Source organism: Paroedura picta, chromosome 3 (assembly GCF_049243985.1).
Source record: "Paroedura picta isolate Pp20150507F chromosome 3, Ppicta_v3.0, whole genome shotgun sequence".
Classification (NCBI taxonomy): domain Eukaryota; kingdom Metazoa; phylum Chordata; class Lepidosauria; order Squamata; family Gekkonidae; genus Paroedura; species Paroedura picta.
Genome location: NC_135371.1, coordinates 170997555 through 171021430, shown reverse-complemented (window position 1 = coordinate 171021430; position 23876 = coordinate 170997555). Strand labels below are relative to the sequence as shown.

The window sequence follows — 23876 nt, the reverse complement described above, 5'->3', positions numbered from 1 at the left end:
ATAGCATCTCCTAAGGTAGGGCTGGGGGTCAAGTGGTACCACGTGACGGGGGCGAAGCCGAATCTTCCTGTGGATTGGTTAAGGCGCGTCACGTGCAGAGAGGCAAGCCGGGCGGCGATCAAGGACGGTGACTCAGGAGGGCCGAAAAGGTTCAGGAGCTTCGTTTGACTCAGGTGAAGTTTGGATTCGTGCGTGTTGCCGGAGGGGTAGGTTTGGGGGTCTTCTTGCCTGAGGTGGGGAGGTTATTGGGGGGGGGGCTTCTTTTAATAGGGCTGGAGAAACCCTCCTCTGTGCAGGCCGTTGCTGGGCGCCTGGCATGGGGGTGGTTTATTAAGAAAGGAAAATTCCCTCCACGTAGAAAGCTAGCATGTCAGGAAGGGTTATGATCAAGCCTTTGCCCTTCACGTTCTTTTGCCAGCAATTAATCTCCTTCTTCCTGGCAAATAGATGGGGAAGAAACTGAGGTAGTGACAGGTTTTATTTTCCTGGGCTCCAAGATCACTGCAGATGGGGACTGCAGCAAAGAAATTAAAAGACGCTTGCTCCTGGGGAGGAAAGCTATGGCAAATCTAGACAGCATCCTAAAAAGCAGAGACGTCACCCTGCTAACAAAAGTGCATTTAGTCAAGGCTATGGTATTCCCAGTTGCAACGTATGGCTGTGAAAGTTGGACCATAAGGAAGGCCGAGCGTCAAAGAATTGAGGCTTTTGAACTCTGGTGCCGGAGAAGACTCTTGCGAGTCCCTTGGACTGCAAGGCGAACAAACCGGTCAGTCCTAGAGGAGATCAGCCCTGACTGCTTCTTAGAAGGCCAGATCCTGAAGATGAAACTCAAATACTTTGGCCACCTCATGAGAAGGAAGGACTCCCTGGAGAAGAGCCTAATGCTGGGAGCGATCGAGGGCAAAAGAAGAAGGGGACGACAGAGAACAAGGTGGCTGGATGGAGTCACTGAAGCAGTCTGTGCAAACTTAAATGGACTCCGGGGAATGGTAGAGGACTGGAAGGCCTGGAGGATCATTGTCCATGGGGTCGCGATGGGTTGGACACGACTTCGAACCTAACAACAACAAATCTTCTGCATTGGCAACCTGGCTTGGCAGCTGTAATTAGGGAGTCAAGTCGCAGCCAATAAAGATACCAACCTCCAGTTAGGGCCTGGGGATCCTGTGAGATTACAGGTGATCTTCAGATGACCAAGATCTGCTCCCCTGGATAAAATAGTTACTTGGGAGGATCGACTCTATGGCATTAGATCTCCCCCAATACCTCCTCGCTTGGTGGCTGTGCTTAGGGACACAACCAATAAGGATGCCAATCTCCATGTAGGACCTGGGGATCATGTGGGATTACTACTGATCTCCAAATGACCAAGATCTGTTCCCCTGGAGAAAACCCTGTGAGAGAGATGGGGCCAAGAGAGCTCTGAGAGAACAGAGATTAACCCAAGTTGACCCAGCCACCTGCGTGTGGAAGAGTGAGAAATCAAACCCAGTTTATCAGATTAGAGACCACTACTCTTCGCTATAACACCAAGCTGCCTCTCAAGAGCCTTTCCAAAACCACCCTAGACACCTCCACCAGACAGTTCACTCCAGCTTGTCCCAACACATATATCAAACCCCCTGTCTTATATCCATCATGGCTTTGCAAGTATCACCTCCATGTCCTGTCTCACAGCACCTGCTAACAAGATAAACTCTTTCAGAATACTTGTTAAAACTTTTACAGTCAAGCAGGAGCTTGAGAGCCAGCATGGTGTCGTGGTTAAGAACAGCAGCCTCTAACCTGGAGAACCGGGTTTGATTCCTCCCTCCTCCTCCACATGCAGCCAGCTAGTGTCTGTTGTGAGGTGAGGAAGGGAGAGGCAATGACAATCTGCTATAAGACTCCTTGGGGCAGTAAAAAGCAGGGTACAAGGAAAACCCAGCTCTTCTGAAATAGCAACGACACCTGCAGGGGACGCTGCAGAAACCGGAATTGGGAGCTCCATTAGAGGCTGCAAACAGGAGTATAGCTGGATAGTGATTCTTTTAGGAGATACGTTGAACTGGGCAGGAGAATGAGGAAAGGGCATGAGTTCCTTTCAGAAAGCAGGGAGGGAAGGAGCCACACAAGTGTCAATGATGCGATTGAACATCTGAGATCTCTTTTGTATGTTTGGAAACAGGGGAGCCTGTGCGGGAGAAAGGCTGGTCCATCTGCCCCAGTTTGCCTCGCCCCAGATGCCGCTGCCCGTGGCGCTTCAGTCCCGCCTGGCAAGGCGAGGTCTGCTGAAACATGTAGAGCCCGGTAGGTACCCGAAGGCTCCTTTGCCAACCCCAGGAACTCTCCAGGGGATGCTTAAAATAGAAACTGTCCAACTGTACAGCTTATATAACAAAGGAAGGAACACACAGTGAAAGGAACAAACAGCGTAGGAGTGAAACAGAGAGAAATACTGTATGGCAGGAAATGCTTATAACAAGAAACATCATATAATAAACTCTTCACAGTTTCTTGCTTCAGAGAAAATATTTAATTGATAGCAGAGTTTGCTGGAAGAAAAGAACTGAAAACATTTCTGTATGTACCTTTTTCTGCTCAGTATCAAAGTAAATCAAAAACAGTTGTTTGTTATAGCCAGATATGAAACTTAGAGCGGTTTCTCAGTGGAACAGGCTTCCTCGGGAGGTGGTGGGTTCTCCATCTTTGGAGATTTTTAAGCAGAGGCTGGAGAGCCATCTGACGGAGAGGCTGATTCTGTGAAGCCTCAAGGGGGTGGCAGGTGACAGTGGACGAGCGAGAGGGTTGTGAGTGTCCTGCATAGTGCAGGGGGTGGGACTAGATGACCCAGGAGGTCCCTTCAGACTCTATGATTGTATGAAAATTGTGGTTGGCAGAAAACCTACAGTGGCTTTCTTGATGACGGCCTGTGTGCTGTCTCAGCCTTGTTCTGCATAGCCTAACATTTTAATGTTAACATTTCATGTTTGTTGTAACTGCCTTTGTGGTGCTTTTGCCAACAGTTTTTACTGCTTCGCATTGCTTCGAAACTCTTGTGAGTAGCGATTTAAAAAAAAAACACCCAATGGACATGCCTATGATAAGACCAATTCATTTCTATTTGGCTTTAGAATGGATGCATTATTATTCATTCTTTAAAAAGCGTGATCTTACTGACTTGCTGTCACCTCCCAACAGAGCCAGAAGAAGAAATCATTGCCGAAGACTACGATGACGACCACGTGGACTATGAAGCCACAAGGATCGAGAACCTGCCGCCGAGCTGGTACAAAGTAATTGACCCAATCTGGTAAGCTCTGAGCGACGTCCAGGCGTTTCTTCCCCCAGACAGAGGGAACAAGGGAACAGGCCCTATGAAGATAGTTTGAGGGACTTGGGAATGTTCAGCCTGGAGAAAAGGAGGTTGAGAGGGGACATGATAGCCCTCTTTAAGTATTTGAAAGGTTGTCACTTGGAGGAGGGCAGGATGCTGTTCCCGTTGGCTGCAGAGGAGAGGACACACAGTAATGGGTTTAAACTATAAGTACAACGATATAGGCTAGATATCAGGGAAAAATTTTTCACAGTCAGAGTAGTTCAGCAGTGGAATAGGCTGCCTAAGGAGGTGGTGAGCTCCCCCTCACTGGCAGTCTTCAAGCAAAGGTTGGACGCACACTTTTCTTGGATGCTTTAGGATGCTTAGGGCTGATCCTGCGTTGAGCAGGGGGTTGGACTAGATGGCCCCTTCCTACTCTATGATTCTATGAACTCTCGGTGGGCGCTAGAACTGGCGCTGCCTGATAAAAAAAACCTTCCCTTGTCTTTCCCCGCAGCGGCTTCCCTTACTACTGGAACCTCGACACCGATCTGGTTTCTTGGCTTTCGCCGAACGACCCCAACTCTGTGATCACAAAAGCGGCCAAGAAGCTGAAGAGCAATTTTGGTGAGATGGCTCAAAGGTGGCTGGAGCGGGCTGTCGCTGCGGGGCTGCCGACCGTGGCTCTTGGCTAAGCCGCAACCCTGGTTAAGCCTGGGTTAGACAGAGGGATAACGCCCCCTTCTGGAGTGTGCAGACCTAGACGGAGAATATGTTGAGCTCTTGTTTTTGTTTAATGAAGCTTTTCATGATTTTGTAGCACTGCTCTTTGGCTCGCCCTCATATTTCACTGCTGTCGTCGGCCACAAGGGAAGGATGTAAAAAAAGCTTTAATAAATAATTCCGGCTAATGGTCCCTGGCCCTAAAGAAGTCCGCCTGGTCTCGACCAGGGCCAGAGCATTCTCTGTTCTGGCCCCCACCTGGTGGAACGAGCTCCCGGAGGAGATCAGGGCCCTGACAGAGCTTAAACAGTTCCGCAGGGCCTACAAAAAGGAGCTCCTCCACCAGGCATTTGGTTGAGACCAGGCACAAGCAACAGCGAATGAAGGGCCCCCACTCCCCCCCCCTTCCTCCCAGAACTCCACCAGAGCGCTCTGGACCTGTTGTGGTATTGCACTGTTCCATCGTTATATTATTTTATTATATTGTTTTAATGTTACATTATTCTGTTATATGGTTACAACCACTGTTATTAATTACTGTATGTTTTTAACGAAGACTGTTTCATGTATCGACTAGTTTTAATGTAAACCGCCCTGAGCCTTCGGGGAGGGCGGTATATAAATCTAAATAAATAAATAAATAAATTTCCCTCCACACCTGTCTCCTGCAGACGCTGAGGACAAATCGGAACGCTTGCTTGAGAAGGTCGAGAGGGAGGAGGCGAAGGAGCGTCGGCTTCACCGGCGGGAGGACCTGGCGCCGTACCCCAAGAGCAAGAAGCGTAAGGGCTGGTCTTGCCCAAGGGGAGGGGGGCTGCTCCCCAGCAGTGCTTGGAGCGGCAAGCATGCTGTGTCCTTGAGCTTGGGCTGTCCTGGGGATTTCTTGGAAGGTGGGGGGGGGGAGGGCTTGGTAACCTGGAAGGAGCCCTGAATCCTTCTGGCTTTCTTTCATTGTGCCCCACAGCGAGCCGGAAGGATGAAGAGCTGGACCCCATGGATCCAAGTGCTTACTCTGATGCCCCACGGTCAGTATGCCGAGAGTGGGAAGAGGTGTGGGGGGAGGAGGAGGGTGCTTAGCCAACCAATTTGGATGGCCAACAACAGGGCAGAGAGGCCAAGGCTTTCCTAAGAACCTCAGAAGAACCCTGCTGGATCAGACCAGGAGTCCCCCCCGTCCAGCATCATGTCTCACACAGTGGCCAACCAGTTCCTCTGGAGGACAGAGGGCAGAGGCCTTCATAAGAACATCCTAAGAGTCCTCCTGGATCAGTCCAGTCATCCATCTAGCCCAGCCTCCTGCCTCACACAGTGGCCAGCCAGTTCCCCTGGAGGGCCAAAAGCAGGGCAGAGAGGCTGAGGCCTTCAAAATAACATCAGAAGAGCCCTGCTGGGTCAGACGAGGGGTCCATGTAGGCCACCCTCCTGCCGCACACAGTGGCCAACCAGCTCCTCTGGAGGACCCAACAGCAGGGCAGAGAGATGCCAAATCTTTCCCCTGATGTTCATTCCATGTACTGGTATTCAGAGGTGAACACAGAGGTTCCCTTTACTCAGGAAACAGATAAAGGGAAGAGATGCTTTCCGCAGCAATTAAGTTTGATTGCTGTGGAAAGGTTTAGTTCGAAGTGTACTTTTGATCCTCTCCTATGAAGCATCTACAGTGAAACACGTAGCTGTGTGCAAATAATCCAATACAGTATTTTTCAGGTTCGGGTCTTCCCCAATATCCCCAAATCCCAGTACCACTATAGTATTTGGATTCAGTAAATATTCAGAAGGGCTGGATTTTTTTGGCCCTATTTTACCCTATAGCAGGGGTAGTCAACCTGTGGTCCTCCAGATGTTCATGGACTACAATTCCCACGAGCTCATGCCAGCAAATGCTGGCAGGGGATCATGGGATTTGTAGTCCATGAACATCTGGAGGACCACAGGTTGGCTACCCCTGCCCTATAGGGTCCGTTATAGTCAATGGGATATAATGGAGAATCTGGGACTCGGGGGGTGGGGTGGGGACCCCAAATTTTCAGGATAGCTGCCGGTGCCTCTCCTCAGCCCCTCTCCTAAGTTTGAAAAAGGAGTGGGCCAGGATTCTAGTTCTATGGACCCTCAAAGAAGGTGCCCCCATCATCCATCCTTTCCAATGGGGGGCCTTTATACTTTAAAGGGGATGCAGCCTTTTGTAAGCCCTGGAAGGAGTGTTTAAAGGGCTTGCCATTCTTTTAAACCCCTCCAAGCCACAAGTTCACCTGGAAGTTGTTTTAAAGGGGCCGCAACCCTTGTGAGCATCCTTCAGCTTTTCCGTCAGTCCCGAAGTTTTTGGATTAATGAAACATACCTAATCTGCATCCAGTTGAATTTTGCAGGTGATAATAATTTATTACGGTCCAGGACCAGCAAATAAGGATGGATTCCAGAATAAATATTCTGCAGTCATACAGTCCTTATATAACTTAGATGTGAGGTCCCTTCCAATTCTATGATTCTATGATGTAATATATAAGTGCCATATTAATAGAGACATACATAAAACATAAGCTGCAATAAAACACCCAGTAAAATACATAAAATAGAGAAGACGACAAAATAACATCGTTCCTTCCCTCAGTTAGGCCAGAGGCTTCTAAGACTAGAAGCCAAATCATCCAAATGTTAATTCTTTATTGCTGTCTGATAACATATTAGCGAGATGGTGCATTCTCTCTCTTACAGAAGAGCCTTTAGTTATTGGTGGAATTTTCCAGGGATTTTTGGGGTTTGGATTAGCCTAATAGGGGTTTCAAGCTTTTTTCCTTGGGGGGGGGGGGTGCCCGGTATAGCCCCACCCTCTTTCTCCCATTAGTCACCGTGGCTACTCCATTAATCTGTCTGAAAGCTGTCTTTGCCTTTGGAATCTTTCTAGTTCCCAGCACAGTGCAGAGGAATCTGGCAGGGCCAAGTTCGAATCCCCCCCCCCTTTTGCTACCAGTCAGTGGGGGAGAGGCAATGTGAGCCAGAAAGTGTTTCTGACATCCTCTCCATCTTTCTCACAGGGGGACCTGGTCTACCGGGCTGCCCAAGCGCAACGAGGCCAAGACCGGTGCTGACACCACGGCTGCCGGACCCCTCTTCCAGCAGCGCCCCTATCCGAGCCCCGGAGCCGTCCTGCGGGCTAACGCAGAAGCATCCCGGGCCAAGCAGCAGGACTGAGACTCTCTTCACTTCCCTCCCCTCCCCTCCCCTCCCCTATATGTTTGATAATAAAGCTGGTAAAACCATCCTCTGAGCGACTCCGCCATGATGCGACTTCCGAACTCTTTGGGGGGACTTGAGGCTGGTCACTGGTTATTTCTGTATTTAGCCTCTAGGGGTCAGTGTTGCGCTGCAGAGGAAAAAGAGGTGGACCGCTATCTGCTGATACATCCAGCAGAGAGCCCAAGAATCTCTCTTTTTTTAAATCCCTCCACCCAAGCCTTAATTTGTGCTGAGTAATCCCTAAAAGTGATGTGCTTTGAAATACTGGCTGGGCCAAATACTTGTATGGCCCAAAGCCACACTCACACCAGTACCGCAGGGGGTGTGGGGGGGAGATGGTGTGCCTTCAATGTCCTATGTAGGAAAGAGCGTCACGAACAAGGAATGTTCAGCATAAAAGCCTAACACAATTAGTGGCTGGTTTGGAGCTTTTGTGAGTCACTGCTCATTTCTTTGGATACCACTCTGTCCTGTACGGCTGAATGTGGTGCCTTCCATGGAGATAGAGAAAAATAGGTAGCTGTGTTAGTCTGTCTGTGGCAGGAGAAAAGAGCCAGAGACCATGAGCTCCTTAATAGTTAGCACGATTTGTGGTGGGAGAGAAGTTTCCGGGAGTCACGGCTCACTTCTCCAGATGTAGCTAGACTTAAGAAAGCTCTTCCTGTGCCACAAATATTGTTTGTCTTTCAGGGGCTCCTGGACTCTACCCCTTTTCTCCCGCTACAGACAGACTGACACAGCGACCCATCTTGGTAGCTGAAGAAGTGAGCGGTGACTCAAAAAGCTCCTCGCCTACCAGAAATTGCGTTAGTCCTTATGGTGTTCCTGAACTCCGGCTCTTTTTGCCTGCTCAGGACAGATTAAAAACAGCAACCTGTATTGATCCACCTAGGAAAGAACATCACATACAATGGAATGTTAAGGTAAGGGATTTGACCCAGGTAATACTTTGGCAACGTTTGGAGCTTCTCTTTCTGCTTTAGGTGATGATAACCCTGTTCAGAAGGAGTCTGTGAGCACAGGCAACCAGACCAGACCATGACCCCAGGACTAGAACACCCCCAAATGGAACCTGTAACCTCTGCTATGCAGTATTCTGCATTGACTCGAACCCAAATCTGCTGTGTTTACTAGCTGAGCCGTCTTGGTGGTGATATATTTCACACAGCTGTGATCGAAGGATGACCACGCATGTGGGAAGAGGGCCTTAGGAAAGAGGCATTTCAGGTCACAAACTGGTCTGTCCATCGTAGGGCAGTAAGTGTTGGATCAAACCAGTGGTCCCTCTAGCCCTGCATCTTGTTGCCAGTAGTTCCTCTGAACAGCCCACAACGGGGCAGAGAGGCTGAGGCCTTCCCCAGGTGTTGGCTCTTGGCTCTTGGATTCAGCAGATTCATGCATGTGGAGGTGCTCTTCTGCCACCTCGACTAGTATTTGCTGATATATGAATCTCTCTTGTCCCCTTCTCAAGGGTTTATTCCTGTGGCCATCCTCTGGCAGCGAATTCGACATTGTTATCACTCTCCGCGTGATGTAATCTTTCCTTTTATCGGTCCTGAATTGACCGATCATCAGCTTCGTTGGACGAGGAGATCTTCTCTGGCCCCAGAAGTGGCGGAGAAATCACCAAATCAGGAGGGTGGGGAAGCACCATCTTTATCAAAGAAAACAAGGCGATAAATTATTTGGGGGCGCGATGGAGAGCTGGTACCCCTCAGTCCACAGACGGTCCGCCGCTAGGAACTGGCAGGGTGTGGCATCAGATGATTAGGAGCCTTTCTCTTTTGCCGGTATCCTGGAAGAGAGGGGAGGGGGAGCAAGAAATGCAAACTTGAGCAAAGAGAGAAATAAAATGCAACAGTCATTTGCCTGCTAAGAGCTACCAGCTGCCCTAAATATTAATTAAAAGTCGGCCACATTCCCTGTGCTCCTGTCGGACAAGTCAGGTTTGGCCCCCGCTGCTGATCAATTCACCTGCCTGGCAGAGCACAGAGCAAATTCACTGGGAGGCTAGGAGGAGCACAAGGGTGACGTTTTCAACTAGGCTTGCCAACTCAGACTGCAGACGTCCGTGGGCCTCTGGGGATGATGCTTGAGAAGCATGGAGCTGGGGAGGGGTAGCTTGGTGGCCGTGCCATTCGGGTTGCCACTCCGAGCTGGGAAATATCAGCGAGGATGATTTCTGGGCTTCAAGGTGGGCTTGTGCCTCCTCTGCCCAAAATGTCTGAATTCCAGGCTTTTCGTGAAGCCCTGAGGTTTCTGGACAGCTATGGAAGGGTTTCTGGAATGGCTGGGAGTTCATTTATTTTTTAATATATATTTTAAATTGGTTAAGCTTTGATCAGATGATATGACCTGCTATCCCAGCCACCCCTCCCAGAATGGCCAATGATGGGCCTGGAGGGGAAGGGAAGGGGCCCAGGGTGGGCGTGTCCACAGCTCTGCTTCCCAACCAGATTCTGCACCGTCCTGCCAATTCTGGGATTTCTCAAAGCCTGAAGAATCTTTCAGGAGTTTCTTAATAGTAAAAAAGTCGAGAAAGGCTGCTCTATCCCCAGCTAGGATACCTTTTGCACTTCATTCATCTTGCTTTTGAGACCCGTGTTAGTAAAGGAGCCAGTTTTCGGGCAAGGTTCCAGATACAGGAAGTCAAAAAGGATAAGAGAGGAGGTTACACCAGGCAAGGAGTTGTGTCTAGGGAAACCGAGGCCACGGACGTGAAACTGGTGGCCATTTTTTTGTTTCCGCCTTTAGTGTTTGCCCCCTATTTTCCATTTCCTTCACCATGAGGACTAGAAACTTGGTAAGGCACTTTCACTTGGGCTAAATAATACTGTTTCAAACTACTTCAGCAACCGTTTGCAAGGGGATTTTGCCATTTTGAACAGTAAATTCCAGTTGCAAAGTGAGTGGAATGCCCTTGGGCTCCCCCAAAAAACTGACCTGATTTTTTTTAAAAACCCTAGCCAGGAGAGGCTCACGGTTACTGACAGGGCTGATCCTGCATTGAGCAGGGGGTTGGACTAGATGGCCTGTATGGCCCCTTCCAACTCTATTATTCTATGATTCTATGATTCTAACCATGGTTTGGCCAACCCTGGATTAGTTCATCCAAACAGCCAACGAGGTGGCAATACTGTTCACCAACTGTACTATCCCTGAAGGCAGAAGGCTAGCCTTTGAGCTAGAAATCCACTGGGATGCTTAGTTTTCTGCATGCAGGGAGGCAGCAGCCATCGCAACAAAGAAAATTCGGCCACCCCATTCTCTCTCAATTTGGAAGTTCTGCTGAGGTAGCTGTTGATCAAATCAACTAGCACTGACCTGGGATGTCCTCTCTCCTGGGGTCCCCAACCTGCGGGCGCCTTTTGAATTCTGCCAGTATTGTGGGCGCAGCCACCAAAATGGCGGACCTAAAATGGCTTCCACAAGAGGTGGGGCCAGACACAAAATGGCTGCCGCAGCTTCCCTTCAGTCATACTGCCAAGACTTTTCTAAAAAAATCTGCTCAGCCAATCAGACCGCTTGGCGGACAAAAAACTTGCCTGCCGTCCCTTTCTACAAACATCTAGTGAGCGCCAAGAAAAGTTTTGGTTAGTGGCACAGTGCCCACAGGAACCACGATGGGCAAACTTGATTTTGCCAATCTCAAAAACACCATTCTCCAGCAAAAGGGCTTCAAAGGCAGATTCCAACGTGAAAGTACCGAACGAGAATTCATCAAGAGGATCGATGCCTGCTCCATACTCCCCCAGGGCCAACCAGTGGTTGAGTTAGTCATTACTGGTGTTAATTGTCTTAGTAAACTGGGAGACTCCTCAGCCATCATGCATGTTAACTAGTCCAGCAAAACCAGGGGCATTCCCAGTCCAACAACAAAGAATGGTCTCTGTCTTTTTCTTGATTGCACTTGAATTTTACTGACAATCTCTTATCCTGTAAGGTTTGCCAGCTTTGCAATGGGAAATACCTAGGGAGGCCAGCCTCCAGGTGGGAACTGGGGATCCCCCAGAATTTCTTCGGGTCCAGAATGCAATTTGCATCTGACCCCTAGGGATGCCTGGGCCATGGGGACCCACCGGTTTTGCAGCTCATCTCCATGTGGCAGAGATCAGGATCCCTGGAGAAGATGGATGCTTTGGAGGGGGGGCCTCCTTCGCATTATATTCCACTGAGGTCCTTCTTTGCCACAAAGCCCACCCACTGAAATCTCCAGGTATTCCCCAACCCGGAGCTGGCAAACCTCTCCCTGCTCATCACTGTGTGCCATTTCTAGCTTCCTGCCTCTGCCCCCTCCCATGATGCGGCACAAACCCTCGGTGACACAGCTGTGCTTTCCCTGCAAGCATTAGCCCCAGGTTACTGAGCATGCCCACTAGTGCCGCATGCTCAGGCTCCCAAACTGAGGCCTGTTACATCCCTGAGGGGTTTCCCTTGCTTGTTTTAACGTGGTTTTACTTCATTTCTACTCTTTTTCTCCCCAAAGGAGACTCATAGGGCGGCCCAACTTTCTCCCCTCCTCCACGTTATCGTCACAACAAACCTACGAGGTAGGTCAGGCCGGGAGCACGAGATTGGCCCGAGGTCACCCAAGCTAGTTTATGTGGCACATGAGGATTCAAACGCAGGTCCCCAATATCCTAAGCTCTAGCACCATGGTGAGATGCAAGAAGACAAAGTGATATTAGATAGCTGGAGAGAAGGTTACGGACCAGGCTGGTTAGGGGGTGCGGAAGAAAAGAAGCCATGTAGCGTGGTGTGTACTCCATGTGTGTGCATTTACACTGGTACTTACATTTGTCAGGCAAGGCCTCCGACACTGGAAGCGTTAACGCCCAGGGTAACATCAAGTTTATTCGCCTAGTTTTTTCCAGGAAAAACGGGCACAAAATGTTCAAGCCCTCCATTTTGATTCAAGACAATGGATGGGATCGGAAGTACCCTTCATGGGCTTCTTCAGGGAGGGCGATCTTCCCAGACTCCCCCCTCCAGCTGTAGGCCAAAAAGCACCTGGATACGCTGCTTGGAACAAGAGTGACCCCCAGAAACACTAAAGGGGTCTTCAGTGGGAGAAGGGAGAAATCGGCAAAAAAATTGCCCATCCAGCTGATGCAAAACTTCTTTCAATGTCCTTCAACTCCAGCTCATTTGGGCCAGTTTTTTTTTAGTTTTAAAACACCCGTATTTGTAACACTTGCAAAAGCCATAGCAGGTAGGCGGTCCCCCTGCAGAAGGGCTCCTGCCCACCCCATAGGCGAACAAGTCACAAAAACGAAGGTACTCCAGCGCCAACGTAAACAGGGAGGTTCACCCAGTCACCTACGCTTCAAGGGGGCAGCCGGGCTGCTCTGCAGAGTCGAAGAAGAGCTAGATGCTGGTCCCAGCAGCACCGTCGCAATCGACAAGATGCACAGCGGAGGTCCCCGAACTTTTTGAGCCTGCAGGTGCCTCCGGACGGTGAGCGGCAGGACAAAACGGCTGCCGCAGGGGGCAGAGCCAACGAAAAAAGTCAGGGGGCGAGGCTCTGCATAACTCCTCGTGGTGACTCTTTGCCGTTTCAGGCAGCTGGAGAGCCAGCCAGACGCCCTGCAGAGCAAAAATATAAAATAAAAACCCTATCTAAATTGCTGGTTCTCAGGGATAAAGTTTTGTGAGACCCGAAACAGCAGAGGACCATCCATGGCCGTGAGTCCCAAACTAGAGAGAGAATACTTGGCTGGGGCAATGAAGCTCTGTGATTTTGGTCCTTGGGGGCAACGGTGGGAGAACTTTTGGAGTTCTGGCCCCACTGGTGGACCTCCTGATGGCCCCTGGGTTTTGGCCTCTGCATGAAACAGAGCATTGGACTGGATGCCCTGATGTAACAGGTCTTCTCTTATGCCCAGGGCAGTGGTTTTCTGAGTTCCTCACGCTTGTCGGGGTGCTAGTGGGAGGGCTTCTGGAGATCTGACCCCGCTGGTGGACCTCCTGATGGCCCCTGGTATTTGTCCACCAGGGGACATGGACTGCTGGACTGGACGGGCCACTGGCTTGATCCAACCGGCCTTCTTTTCTTTTACGTTCTTAACGGAGACCTGAGTCCTTTCCATCCCAGTCAGAAGGTGGAAGAGAATTCCCTGGGGATGTGCAGACACACTGCTCTGATCTTCTCAAACTGACAGCATTGCACACAGAACCTCTGGCTCCTGGCTCTTTAGCCCCCTCTCCCCTCCCCTTCCAATCGGGATAGAAGGACTCAGCCATTTATCTGGGCGAAGGGAGCTTAGACTCTTTAAACCAGGGGTAGTCAAACTGCGGCCCTCCAGATGTCCATGGACTACAATCCCCAGGAGCCCCTGCCAGCGAATGCTGGCAGGGGCTCCTGGGAATTGTAATCCATGGACATCTGGAGGGCCGCAGTTTGACTACCCCTGGTTTAAACCTTACACTCCGAACATCCCGTTGATCTCTACAGCGGAGCTGTATTCGAATCCAGATCTTGCTGTCAACTAAGATGTCTTTTCTCAGCAGACGGCCCCTTTTCTTCCTCCGAGTGTGGGGGCTCGCTCCATGTGAGGAAGGAGAAGCGGCCTGACACCCCCACCACACGCCCCCTTCTCACAAGTGGCACATGCACTTTTTCCACGAGGGCCACCACTGCCAAGTCCCTGCAGCCAACAGGGAATGTGAACTAGGCCTCAAGACCTAAGCCCTGACTCTGCTTACCTTGCGGATGCTCCCAACGCCCAAGCAAAGACCCCCGCACCCCCCCGTCATGCACTGCCCTGCCCAGCCCCCCTCCCGGTGTTAATAGGGTTAGGCATGCAGTGAACCAAGCACAGGCCCCACTCTTTCCGAGCTCTCCCGAATCACCAAGCAAGAAGGCTAAATAAATACACTCTCTTTATTCATCTGTGATTTATGTACATTGGCAGACTGTACTGGCTTTCCGTCCCGCCCCCGCCCACCTCTCTCTTTTTTTTAAAAAAAAGCAGGAATTGTAGAAAAAGGACTGCGATCAGAAAATACTATCCACACCGTGACTGTCTGGTTATTCCTCGTGCCGCCCCGTCCCCCAGCCTCCTCCAAACGGCGGACTGAGCCCCATACTGCTTCCTGGGCACAACCTCCCCCCCGGCGATTAGTGTTTTCCAACACGGCACAATATATGTAAAACATAAGACCCCCCCCCAGCCTTGTCGACCCCCACCCTGCCACCAGAAGAAGAGGGGAACTGAGGCACGGTGGTGAGCCTCACCCCCAGACGTCTTCGGTTCACTTGCTGATGCCCCGAGCCCACCTTATTGGTGACCGGCGAGGGGCTTGAGGAATTTCCCTTTTGCAGCTGCGGCCTTTGACCGCCGACACCGGTCCATCCCCTGGCCGGGCACGAGGCAGTCAGGGCTGCGTCCCCGTTGGCTTGCCTGTGCCCTGGCGGCGCCCGCAAAGCACAAGACCTGGGTCCAAACTATCCCACCCCCTCTAGACACACATACGCACCAACCAGCAGCTGCAGGGCCACGGCAAAATGACAGCTCCACCCTGCTCTGACTGCCAGCCTCATGCTGCCTTGAGCACTTCCCGTGCTTGCCTGAACACTCCCCCCACAAACATGATTCTTGCAAAACTGTTTTGTTTGGGGGGGGGCAGCTGGTTAAGTGCTCATTTACGGCGTGTGATTTGCCCTCCTCTGCCTGGCCCCCTCCGTTCGCCCAAGATCCCCAAAAATGACAGGCGTCAGATGTACGCAGAGGGTCACAGGAGAAGGCGGCCCACCCGCAAAACTGGCTTCCGTTCGGCTGTGTACCACGGGGTCTTTTGACCCCCCCTTCCCCACAACTGAGGCTCCAGGTTCCCTACCCTCACCCGTTCCCCTCCAATGCAAACTGGCCTGTGTCCAGCCGCTGGGCCGCCCCGGCCCCAAAAGACCCCCTGCCTGAAACCGTCTCGGTGGACCGATCCCGAGGAAGGTTTGCCGGACGGCACGCATGCATTCGGGAGGCTCGGTCCTTGAGGGGCCTGCATATTCGGCTCGCCTCCCTCGCAAACGTGGTCTAGCCTGCTTGGATGACGCCCCCTCCTGTGTGCCCCTTGTGGGCGTCCACCGCAGTGGATCAGCCGTGAACGTTTCCCAGCAAAAAGAAATAACATTCCCGTTGCGTCCCCAAAGGTGGCACTTAAAAAGAAGAAAAAGGACCACATCGTATGTGCCAAAATGCTGGCGCGAGCCTTTTTTCATGGGTTATCTCCACAGCCGTCCGGACACCCTCGCCTCCTGCCCCCTGCGCTGGACCTTTCGTTCAAAGCGTCTGTACAAAAATACACTTCTTTGAAAATGTGCTTCCTCCGGATGAAACGAGAGGGAGTCTTGCGGGGTAGGGGGGAGTGTCTGGGGAGGGGGGCAAAGGACGCAGGTGACGCTCTCATCCAGCACCCCCCTCCCCCCAAAATTCCGCAGGGGTGCGAGGGAGAGGGTGGGGTGCCCTCCGACAGTGAACTGAGGGCTTGAACTGGCACGGGAGAACCGAGTGAACAGAAGGGCTTTACCCCACGGTGCCCCAAAAGGTGGCCGGGGAACAAATTGAGGGGAAGGAAAAGTGTGTTAGGGCAGTACGGAGGTAAAAAACGGGGACGCGGTAAGGCAGGGGAGGAGCCGAGGTGGCCCTGGGGCGGGAGAGTTAGAAAGCTGGCCGCCGGGCCTTTCTCCTCAATTGACCAGCACTGACTTGGTCAGGAAGCCTGGCGTGGCCACGGGAGGGAGTTCCTTGCTCGGGACGGCGTGGCCCGGCTGCAAACCGGTGTTCCCGGTGTTCGACGGTCCCTTGGGCAGGCTGTACAGGTAGACGGCCCCGATGACCATGCCAGCTCCCAGCGCGAAGAGCACGTTCAGGCGGAAGTCGAAGAGGTAGATGGACGCCACGGTGGACACCACGATGGAGAAGGACGTGGCGAAGCCCTTGAGGATGTTGTCGGCGTATTTCACCACCACGGCCACCAGCAGCCCGCCGAAGGCTTGGTTCAGGATCACGCCCCACACCAGCGGGGTGTAGCCGAAGAAGAAGCCGTGCTGGGCCACGGCCGGCCCCTCCGTGGACCACAGGCCCAGCAGCCCGAGGAGGGTCCCAAAAATGCCCAGCTGGACGTTGCGGAGCCAAACAGAGGCGGCGCTGCCCTTGAGGATCTTCTCGAAGTAGACCCCGGCAAAGCCGGACGAGAGGCACGACACCACCACGGCCACCAGCCCCACCAGGTAGCTCTGGGGGGCCGTCAGCCCCCCCGGCGTCGGCTTGCTGCCCCCCTGCTGCTGTTCCACCTGGACGATGGCCACGCCGGCAAAGAGGAGCACGAGGGACAGCCACTGGAGGCGGGAGAGGCTCTTGCGCAGCATCAGCACTGAGAAGATGGCCGTGGTGAGGATCTTCAGCTGGTAGGTGACCTGAGAAAGGCAGGGCGGTTTAGTGGGCACACTGACATGCAGGCGGGCCGAAGACCTGGCCTCTGGTCATTCTCAACTTGGTCAGGGTAGAAAGCTATGGAGGGGCGTGGCTCAGGGGCAGAGCCTCTGCTTGGCATGCAGGAGGTCTCAGGTTCAATCCTTGGCAGGTCCACTTAAAAGGACCAGGCAGGAGGGGATGGGAAAGACCTTGACCTGAGACCCTGGCTCAGGGGCAGAGCCTCTGCTTCGCATGCAGAAGGTCCCAGGTTCAATCCCCGGCATCTCCAGTTAGAAGGACCAGGCAGGAGGGGATGGGAAAGACCTTGGCCTGAGACCCTGGCTCAGTGGCAGAGCCTCTGCTTGGCATGCGGAACGTCCCAGGTTCAATCCCAGGCATCTCCAGTTAGAAGGACCAGGCAGGAGGGGATGGGAAAGACCTTGGCCTGAAACCCTGGCTCAGTGGCAGAGCCTCTGCCTGGCAGGCAGAAAGTCCCAGGTTCAATCCCAGGCATCTCCAGTTAGAAGGACCAGGCAGGAGGGGATGGGAACGACCTTGACCTGAGACCCTGGCTCAGTGGCAGAGCCTCTGCTTGGCAGGCAGGAGGTCCCAGGTTCCATCCCCGGCATCTCCAGTTAAAAGGACCAGGCAAGAGGGGATGAAAAAGACCTTGACCTGAGACCCTGGCTCAGTGGCAGAGCCTCTGCTTGGCAGACAGGAGGTCCCAGGTTCCATCCCCGGCATCTCCAGTTAAAAGGACCAGGCAGGAGGGGATGAGAAAGACCTTGACCTGAGACCCTGGCTCAGTGGCAGAGCCTCTGCTTGGCAGGCAGGAGGTCCCAGGTTCGATCCAGTCCAAGTTGGCAATACTGACTTTGTTGGACCAAGGGCCTAATTAAGTACAAAGCGGTTTCCTGGGCCAGAGCCAGAGTCCAGAAGCACCTTAAGGCGAACAAAATTTGTGGCAGGGTTTGCGCTTTAATGAGTCGCTGCTCACTCCATCAGACCCCTCTATAGCATCTGAAAACACTCCTCACTCCTCACAAGGACAGACGGACTCACTGGGCCAGGGCATACAAAAAAGACAAGCGGAACAAACACAGCTTAAGGTTTTATGGCCGCCCTTCCCAACCGCCCTCCCTGCTCGCCAGGGCGAAAACACCCAACCCAGCTAACTGGCGTTCCAATAAACCACGGTTTCATGTCACGCCTGAACTGGAGACCCTGCTTTGGGTCAGATCATCCTATCCTCCCAATCAAACTTCCAGAAAAGGGGAACTGGGGTCTGATTCTAAGCCTTGCCTTGCGGGATTCAAAACAAGGGCCTGCCTACTCCCAGCCAGGAACTTCCCAGACCTGAGACTGAGGCACAGTGCTGCTTAACGGGGAGGTTCCGCTGAGCTACCCTACCCTGGCGCCGACTTTCCCGCATTCACGGTTAGCGAAATAAGGGAGGGGAAGCAAGGAATGGGGAACTGTTCCGCTTCCTGAGGACTTCCGCTTCCTTTTTAAAGAGAGAGCGGAAGTCCTCCGGAAGCTGAACGGTCCCCATTCCGTGCCTTCTTTCCTCTCCCCTTCAAGCAAGTTTCTAGTCCTTATGGCTCTGCAGTTGATACCTGAAAAGGGGTGGCCAATACTTGCTTGAAGTCTCAGAAGAGCAACGGCTTGACTTTCCCCCCTGGCCAGCAGAACCAGAATAAATGTGATTAAAAGAAGAAAAAAAAGTGGCAAGCAAAAGAAAATTTTGTGGAGGGGAAATTGGCCCTGTCCGCCCATCGACAGAGGTCCTGCCCGTCCAGCTTTGCAAGGAGCAGAACACGGGTTCCTTCAGGGACGATCAGCTCCCTGCTCTGGAGCTCTGCTACTTGGCTGTGCTGGAACAAGATTTCCTCCATCCCTTCCCAAGGTTTCTCCATTCTCCAGGGAATGGAAGCAACCACTTCCAGTGGCTGCACAAAGAGAGTCAGTGGGAGACGTGATTATACCAACACAGAACAGAAGCAATTTTCGTGTGTCTGAGTGATTTTGCCGCTCGCTGCTGCAGGAACGGCAAGGAATTATTCCCACCTACCCCGCCTCCCCTGGAGACTTATCCCCATCTCTGAACATGGCCCAAAATGTGTTGGGGGGGGGGGGAGCTGAACTTGTGAGAGTCCCTGTACTAGAGTCCCCCTGGCCAGCGGATGCTTCGAAAGAACAGCCCCGTGCCTCACCTGGAAGGTGGCTGCAGGCAGGTTGGAGATGGCCACGTACTGGAGGTTGTTTTGGAGGGTGTAGATGAGAGAAGGCACGGCTAGTTTGAGGGTGTCCACGTACTGCACCACCACGGAATCGTACAGGAACGAGGCAAACTGCTTCACGTTACCTGGGGTGGAGGGAGAGAATGGATCCGAGATTGACTCTGTTGGTAACTAACTTTCAAAACAGGGTGGAGGGGCCGAGGCCTTCCCCAGAGGCCGCCTCCTAGCTCTGAGATTCAGAGGCTTAGTGTCTCTGAATGTGGAGGTTCCCCTCAGCCACCAAGGCCAGCAACCGCTGATCGACTGATCCTCCATGAATCTATGCAACTTCCTTCGAAAGCTGCTTATTCCGGTGGCCATCACTACGTCCTCTGGCGACCAGTTCCGCATTTCAATCCCTCTCTGTGTAAAGAAGTGCTGAACCTGAAGCCCATCAGCTTTTTTGGATGCTCTCGTGTTCTAGCTACAGCCCACTTGGTGTGGTGGTTAAGAGCACCGACGAAGGAGGTTTGATTCCCTGCTCCCCCACACGCAGCCAAATGGGTGACCTTGGGCTAGTCACAGTCCTGTTAGAGTTGTTCTCACAGAGCAATAATGTCAGGGCTTACTCAGGCTCACCTGTCCCACAGGGGTATTACTGAGAGTGGTATTACTGAGAGGGGAAGTACATAAATCTCTAAACAAACAAACAAACTAATAAAAATAAACAAGCCGACCCCTGCAGGTGGGCGGGCGGGTGATGCACAGCCCTCCCTGGCGGCCTGGCCCCTCTCACCTTGCTTCTGGACGAAGATGAGCAGCAGGCAGGTGGCTCCCTTGAGGACTTCCGCCATGACCACCGCCGTGGTGGCGAAGAACCGGTCGCCGGGCAGCGTGCGCACGTACCGGATGCTGAGGATGAGGGAAGCATTCTGGACCACCAGGACCGCCAAGCTGATGTACTTCAACTGCCGGTTACCTGGGGAAAAAAGCGCAGGGATCTGCTTGGCGCTCTCCCCGGACAGCAGCGATGCTCTCGAGGGACAACCAAATCTCAGAGAATAGAACTCACATTTTGGAAACACCCCTCCCACCCACCCCCTCCACTTCCACAACCACCAGGTTTGAAGATGTATGAGAGAAGGAGGAAAACCCCCAGAAAAGGAGCTCTCTGCAGGACTTGTTGCAGAATTTAGCCAAATTCACCACCCTAGGAACCACTGGCTGGCTCTGTCCCCTGTCCCATCCTACAGCTCCTTAGTGAGAAAGGAGCTGCTGCAGGTTTCTCAAAGCTTCTTTCCCAATGAATTAGCAAAGTGGGGGGGGGAGTAGAAGCAGGCTAACCCATCAGGACACAGCAGAGTCCCTCTGCAAGCCCTCTTGCCTGCTGATCTACGCCTCCCGAAAGTTACAGAAGAGGGGGGGCAGGTTCCCCACCCCACCCGTCTCTCGTGACGCTGAAGCCAGATCCTTCTCTGGGCTGGCCGGCCGGCTCTGCAAACTATGCCCAGGCATATCTAACAGGAAGTAAGAGCGGAAAACTGGCAGGGCCGCATCCTGCTGCTCCACATTCCACTCGCCGGCACGGTGGCCACCTGCTCCTTCTGGAAGGGAAAGCCGAGCCCACAAGGAGGAGGAGGCGGAGGCGGAGGCGGGGACCGCAAATGGCAATGAAGATCCAAGGGTGGAAAGGCTATCTTAGCAAATCTAACTCCTCTCTCTCCATTGTGGTTTATTTGCTTTTGCGTCGTAAGGTCAACTGTGAACTCGGGCCGGACAAAACTGGCGTCTGGCACCAACAGAACTTTGTTCAAGGCATGAAAACTGACACATTGAATGCAACTCTGTTGGGTCTTCTGAGGTGCAACGCGCCCCCCCAAACTTTGTTCTGCCCTTTCAAGCCCGGAACTGTGAACACAGAGAGTTTTACTGAATTTGACAAAATGTAGGACGCCCTCTTCTCACAACAGGGAATAAGCGAGAGGGTTGTGAGTGTCCTGCATAGTGCAGAGGGTTGGACTAGATGACCCAGTAAGTCCCTTCCAACTCTAGGATTCTAAATTCCATCTAAACCTCCCGAAGAAGCTCCTGACAGAGCAGTTTCTCAGTGGAACAGACTTCCTGGGGAGGTGGTGGGTTCTCCATCTTTGGAGATTTTTAAACAGAGGCTGGAGAGCCATCTGACGGAGAGGGGAGTGCAGGGGGTTGGACTAGATGACCCAGGAGGTCCCTTCCAACTCTAGGATTCTGTGATTCTCTCCACTGAGAGGCAGTCTATCTTTAACTATCTTATGAGATCATGGCTGGCAGGCCTATGTCTTAACTTTAAAAAAACCAAGTTGCTAAAGAGCACTATTCTGAGGTCTATTCAAAAGGGCTTAGTCCTGATAATACTTTCTAAAGATAAAGTCTGAGTCCAGGGGCACTTTTACGACCGACGAAGTTTAATTCTGGGTATTAAGTGTTCGTATGCAGGCATGCTTCTTCAGATGGCTGATGGAGTGTGCCTGAATCTGAACACTTCTACCCAGAATAAAACTTTTTATTGGTCTTCAAGGTGTCCCCAGACTTGAACTCTGTTCTGCCGCTTCAGCCCAATACGGCTGCCCGCCCTAATCTAGGTCCTTAGGATGGGAGACCCCCGAGGGAAGTCCAGGATTCCTATTTCCCAGAGGCAGGCCATGGCAGACGTCTCTCGCTAGGAAAATGCAGCTGCAGCAGGAAGAGTTGGACTGCTGCCCCCACTACTGCCCCCCAAATTCCTCCCCACTCCCCTAGATCCTCCCATCACCCTGGAGCGGTGTACTTCGGGAACCCCTAGTCTAGAGAGCAGCAGTGCAGACTGCAGCAAGTGCTTCGGAGGAGGAAGGACAGACGGCTTCTTATGCTGGCCGCTGCCACTTTCTGCACCAGCTAACAGCCAAGGCTAGCCCCACCTGATCTGGTCTCGGAAGCTAAGCAGGGTCAGCCCTGGTTGGAGTGTTGGAGGGGAGACCACCCTGGAAGGCCAGGGTCGCTATGTAAAGGCAGCCAATGGGAAGCCACCTCTGGATGTCTCTTCCCTGACCTGGACAGCCCAGGTCAGTCCTGTCTGACCTTGGAAGATAATAAGAGTTGGCCCTGGTTTAGTACTTGGGAGAACCCCCAGAAAGTCTTAAGGTTGCTACACAGAGGTAGCCAATGGGAAGCCACCTCTGGATGTCTCTGCCCTGATTGGCAAGCCTGATTGGTCGGCTGTTGGAAGCTAAGCAGAGTCATATTTGGATGGGAGACCACCAAGGGATACCCAGGTTGCTACACAGAGGCAAGCCATATCTTTGTCTCTAGCCAAATTTTGGCTCCAGATGTCCATGGACTACAATTCCCACGAGCCCTTGCTTCTTCGTCTTTGTTGTGCCCTGCCTGTGCTGGCAGGGGCTCACAGGACTCAGTGACTCTTGAGAAAGCTTAGCACCTGTTAATCCTCCTGGCCACTAGCTTGTTAACAGGGTTGTATAGAGCAGGGATTATGGGTGAAGTAGGCTGGCGGGATCAAGGAAACAGCATAAAGAAAACACAGAGCAGGGATGGGCTCGTAAACAGACTGAATGCTTTGTGTGAAAAAGCCCCAGACACAATCCCTGGCCCAACCAGTTTCGAAAGGGCCCAGTGGCAGGTGACACTTCGGAGACCCAGGGACGGCTGCTGTTGGTGGGGGTTGCCAGCTCTAGGTTGACAAATACCTGGAGACTGGAGGGGAAGGGTAGAGCCAGTGGAGGACAGGGTTTGGAAGGGACCTCCTCAGCGTGTTACAAGTCCACCCCCCAAAACTGCCATTTTCTCTGGGGGAACTGATCTGTCATCTGGAGTGGATTTGTAATCCGTAATTCGGGGAAAACCTCCCCCTGGAGGATGGCATCTTTGGTGACCACGCTTCTTATTTTGCAAGAAATAAAGACGAAGAAGAGCTGGGGGGGGTTATATATCACTTTTCATTCCCGGAAAGAATCCCCAAGTGGCTTACAAACCCCTTTCCCTTCTTCTCCCCACAACAAACATCCTGTGAGGCAGGTGGAGCTGAGAGAGCTCTGAGAGAACTGCTCTGTGCGAACAGCTCTAAGAGAACGGTGACTGGCCAAGGTCGGCCAGATGGCTGCATGTGGAGGAGTGGGCCACTGGTCTTCAGTCGGCCCCTTTCCCAGTCCAGGCAGACTGGAGATCAGTGGCAGCAGCGGGAGATCTCCAGGCACCACCTGGAGATTGGCAACGCAGCTTCAGGCGCTCCCGAGTGGGGGGGAGGAGGGAGGGAGCCCCCGCCCCGGGAGAGAAGCGGCTCCAGCCCCCCAAGCGGGGCGCCCCCTCCTCGTCCCGGCCAGGGGAGCCTCCTCGGGGACCCCCTGCCCGGCTCCTGCCCCGGCCGCCTCTCACCTCCTGCGGCCCCCGGGCTCCCGCCGCCGCCGCCGCCTCCCGGGCCCTCAGCCGCTGCCATGGTGGCAACCGCCGGGCCGCCCAGCTTCCCCGCAGCTGCTTGCACTTCCGCATCCCCGGCCTCACCCGACTTCCGCTTCCGGGAGAAGACGTCCGGGGAGGGAGGGGGAGTACCATGGAGTCGCAAGAGGAGAGGGGACGAGGGCAGGGCTAGAGCGGCCCACCCGCTGGACGTCCCGGAAGCTTGAGGAGAAGTGGGCCGCTCTGGTTCTTGGACAGCTCTATGGTGACGCCAGGTTTGGGAAGGGGGCGGAAGGCGGGGCTCTGGCTTCGACTTTTGTTGGTTTATTTAACATTATTATATTAAATTACTATTTTGTATAAAGAATCAATTATATGTATCTGTCTATCTAGGTCAGAGGTAGTCAAACTGCGGTCCTCCGGATGTCCATGGACTACAATTCCCAGAAGCCCCTGCCAGCAAATGCTGGCAGGGGCTTCTGGGAATTGTAGTTCATGGACATCTGGAGGGCCGCAGTTTGATTACCCCTGATCTAGGTAGGTAAATGCATATAATTA

General features: G+C 52.8%; 2 protein-coding genes across 5 annotated transcripts; one reads left to right on the top strand and one right to left on the bottom strand.

The window, feature by feature from the left end:
- The first annotated feature begins 15 nt into the window (after positions 1 to 15).
- Positions 16 to 7293, top strand: PQBP1 (polyglutamine binding protein 1). Of its 3 annotated transcripts, none has more exons than XM_077329513.1 (7): positions 16 to 173; positions 2171 to 2292; positions 3184 to 3295; positions 3819 to 3928; positions 4696 to 4806; positions 4989 to 5049; positions 7057 to 7293. In XM_077329513.1, exons 2-7 carry the CDS (start codon positions 2226 to 2228, stop codon positions 7211 to 7213), a joined length of 618 nt encoding a protein of 205 aa, XP_077185628.1. In that variant the 5' UTR covers positions 16 to 173; positions 2171 to 2225; the 3' UTR covers positions 7214 to 7293. The 3 variants fall into 3 exon arrangements, with proteins under 3 accessions (XP_077185628.1, XP_077185629.1, XP_077185627.1); XM_077329514.1 differs by having other exon boundaries at positions 59 to 206; XM_077329512.1 differs by lacking the exon at positions 16 to 173 and having other exon boundaries at positions 2151 to 2292.
- SLC35A2 (solute carrier family 35 member A2) lies at positions 6383 to 23446 on the bottom strand. Of its 2 annotated transcripts, XM_077329502.1 has the most exons (6): positions 23298 to 23446; positions 19687 to 19869; positions 18885 to 19036; positions 15964 to 16673; positions 12054 to 12844; positions 6383 to 9053 (listed from the first exon to the last, which is right to left on the bottom strand). In XM_077329502.1, exons 1-5 carry the CDS (start codon positions 23356 to 23358, stop codon positions 12574 to 12576), a joined length of 1377 nt encoding a protein of 458 aa, XP_077185617.1. In that variant the 5' UTR covers positions 23359 to 23446; the 3' UTR covers positions 6383 to 9053; positions 12054 to 12573. The 2 variants fall into 2 exon arrangements, with proteins under 2 accessions (XP_077185617.1, XP_077185618.1); XM_077329503.1 differs by lacking the exon at positions 12054 to 12844.
- Positions 23447 to 23876: the final 430 nt, after the last annotated feature.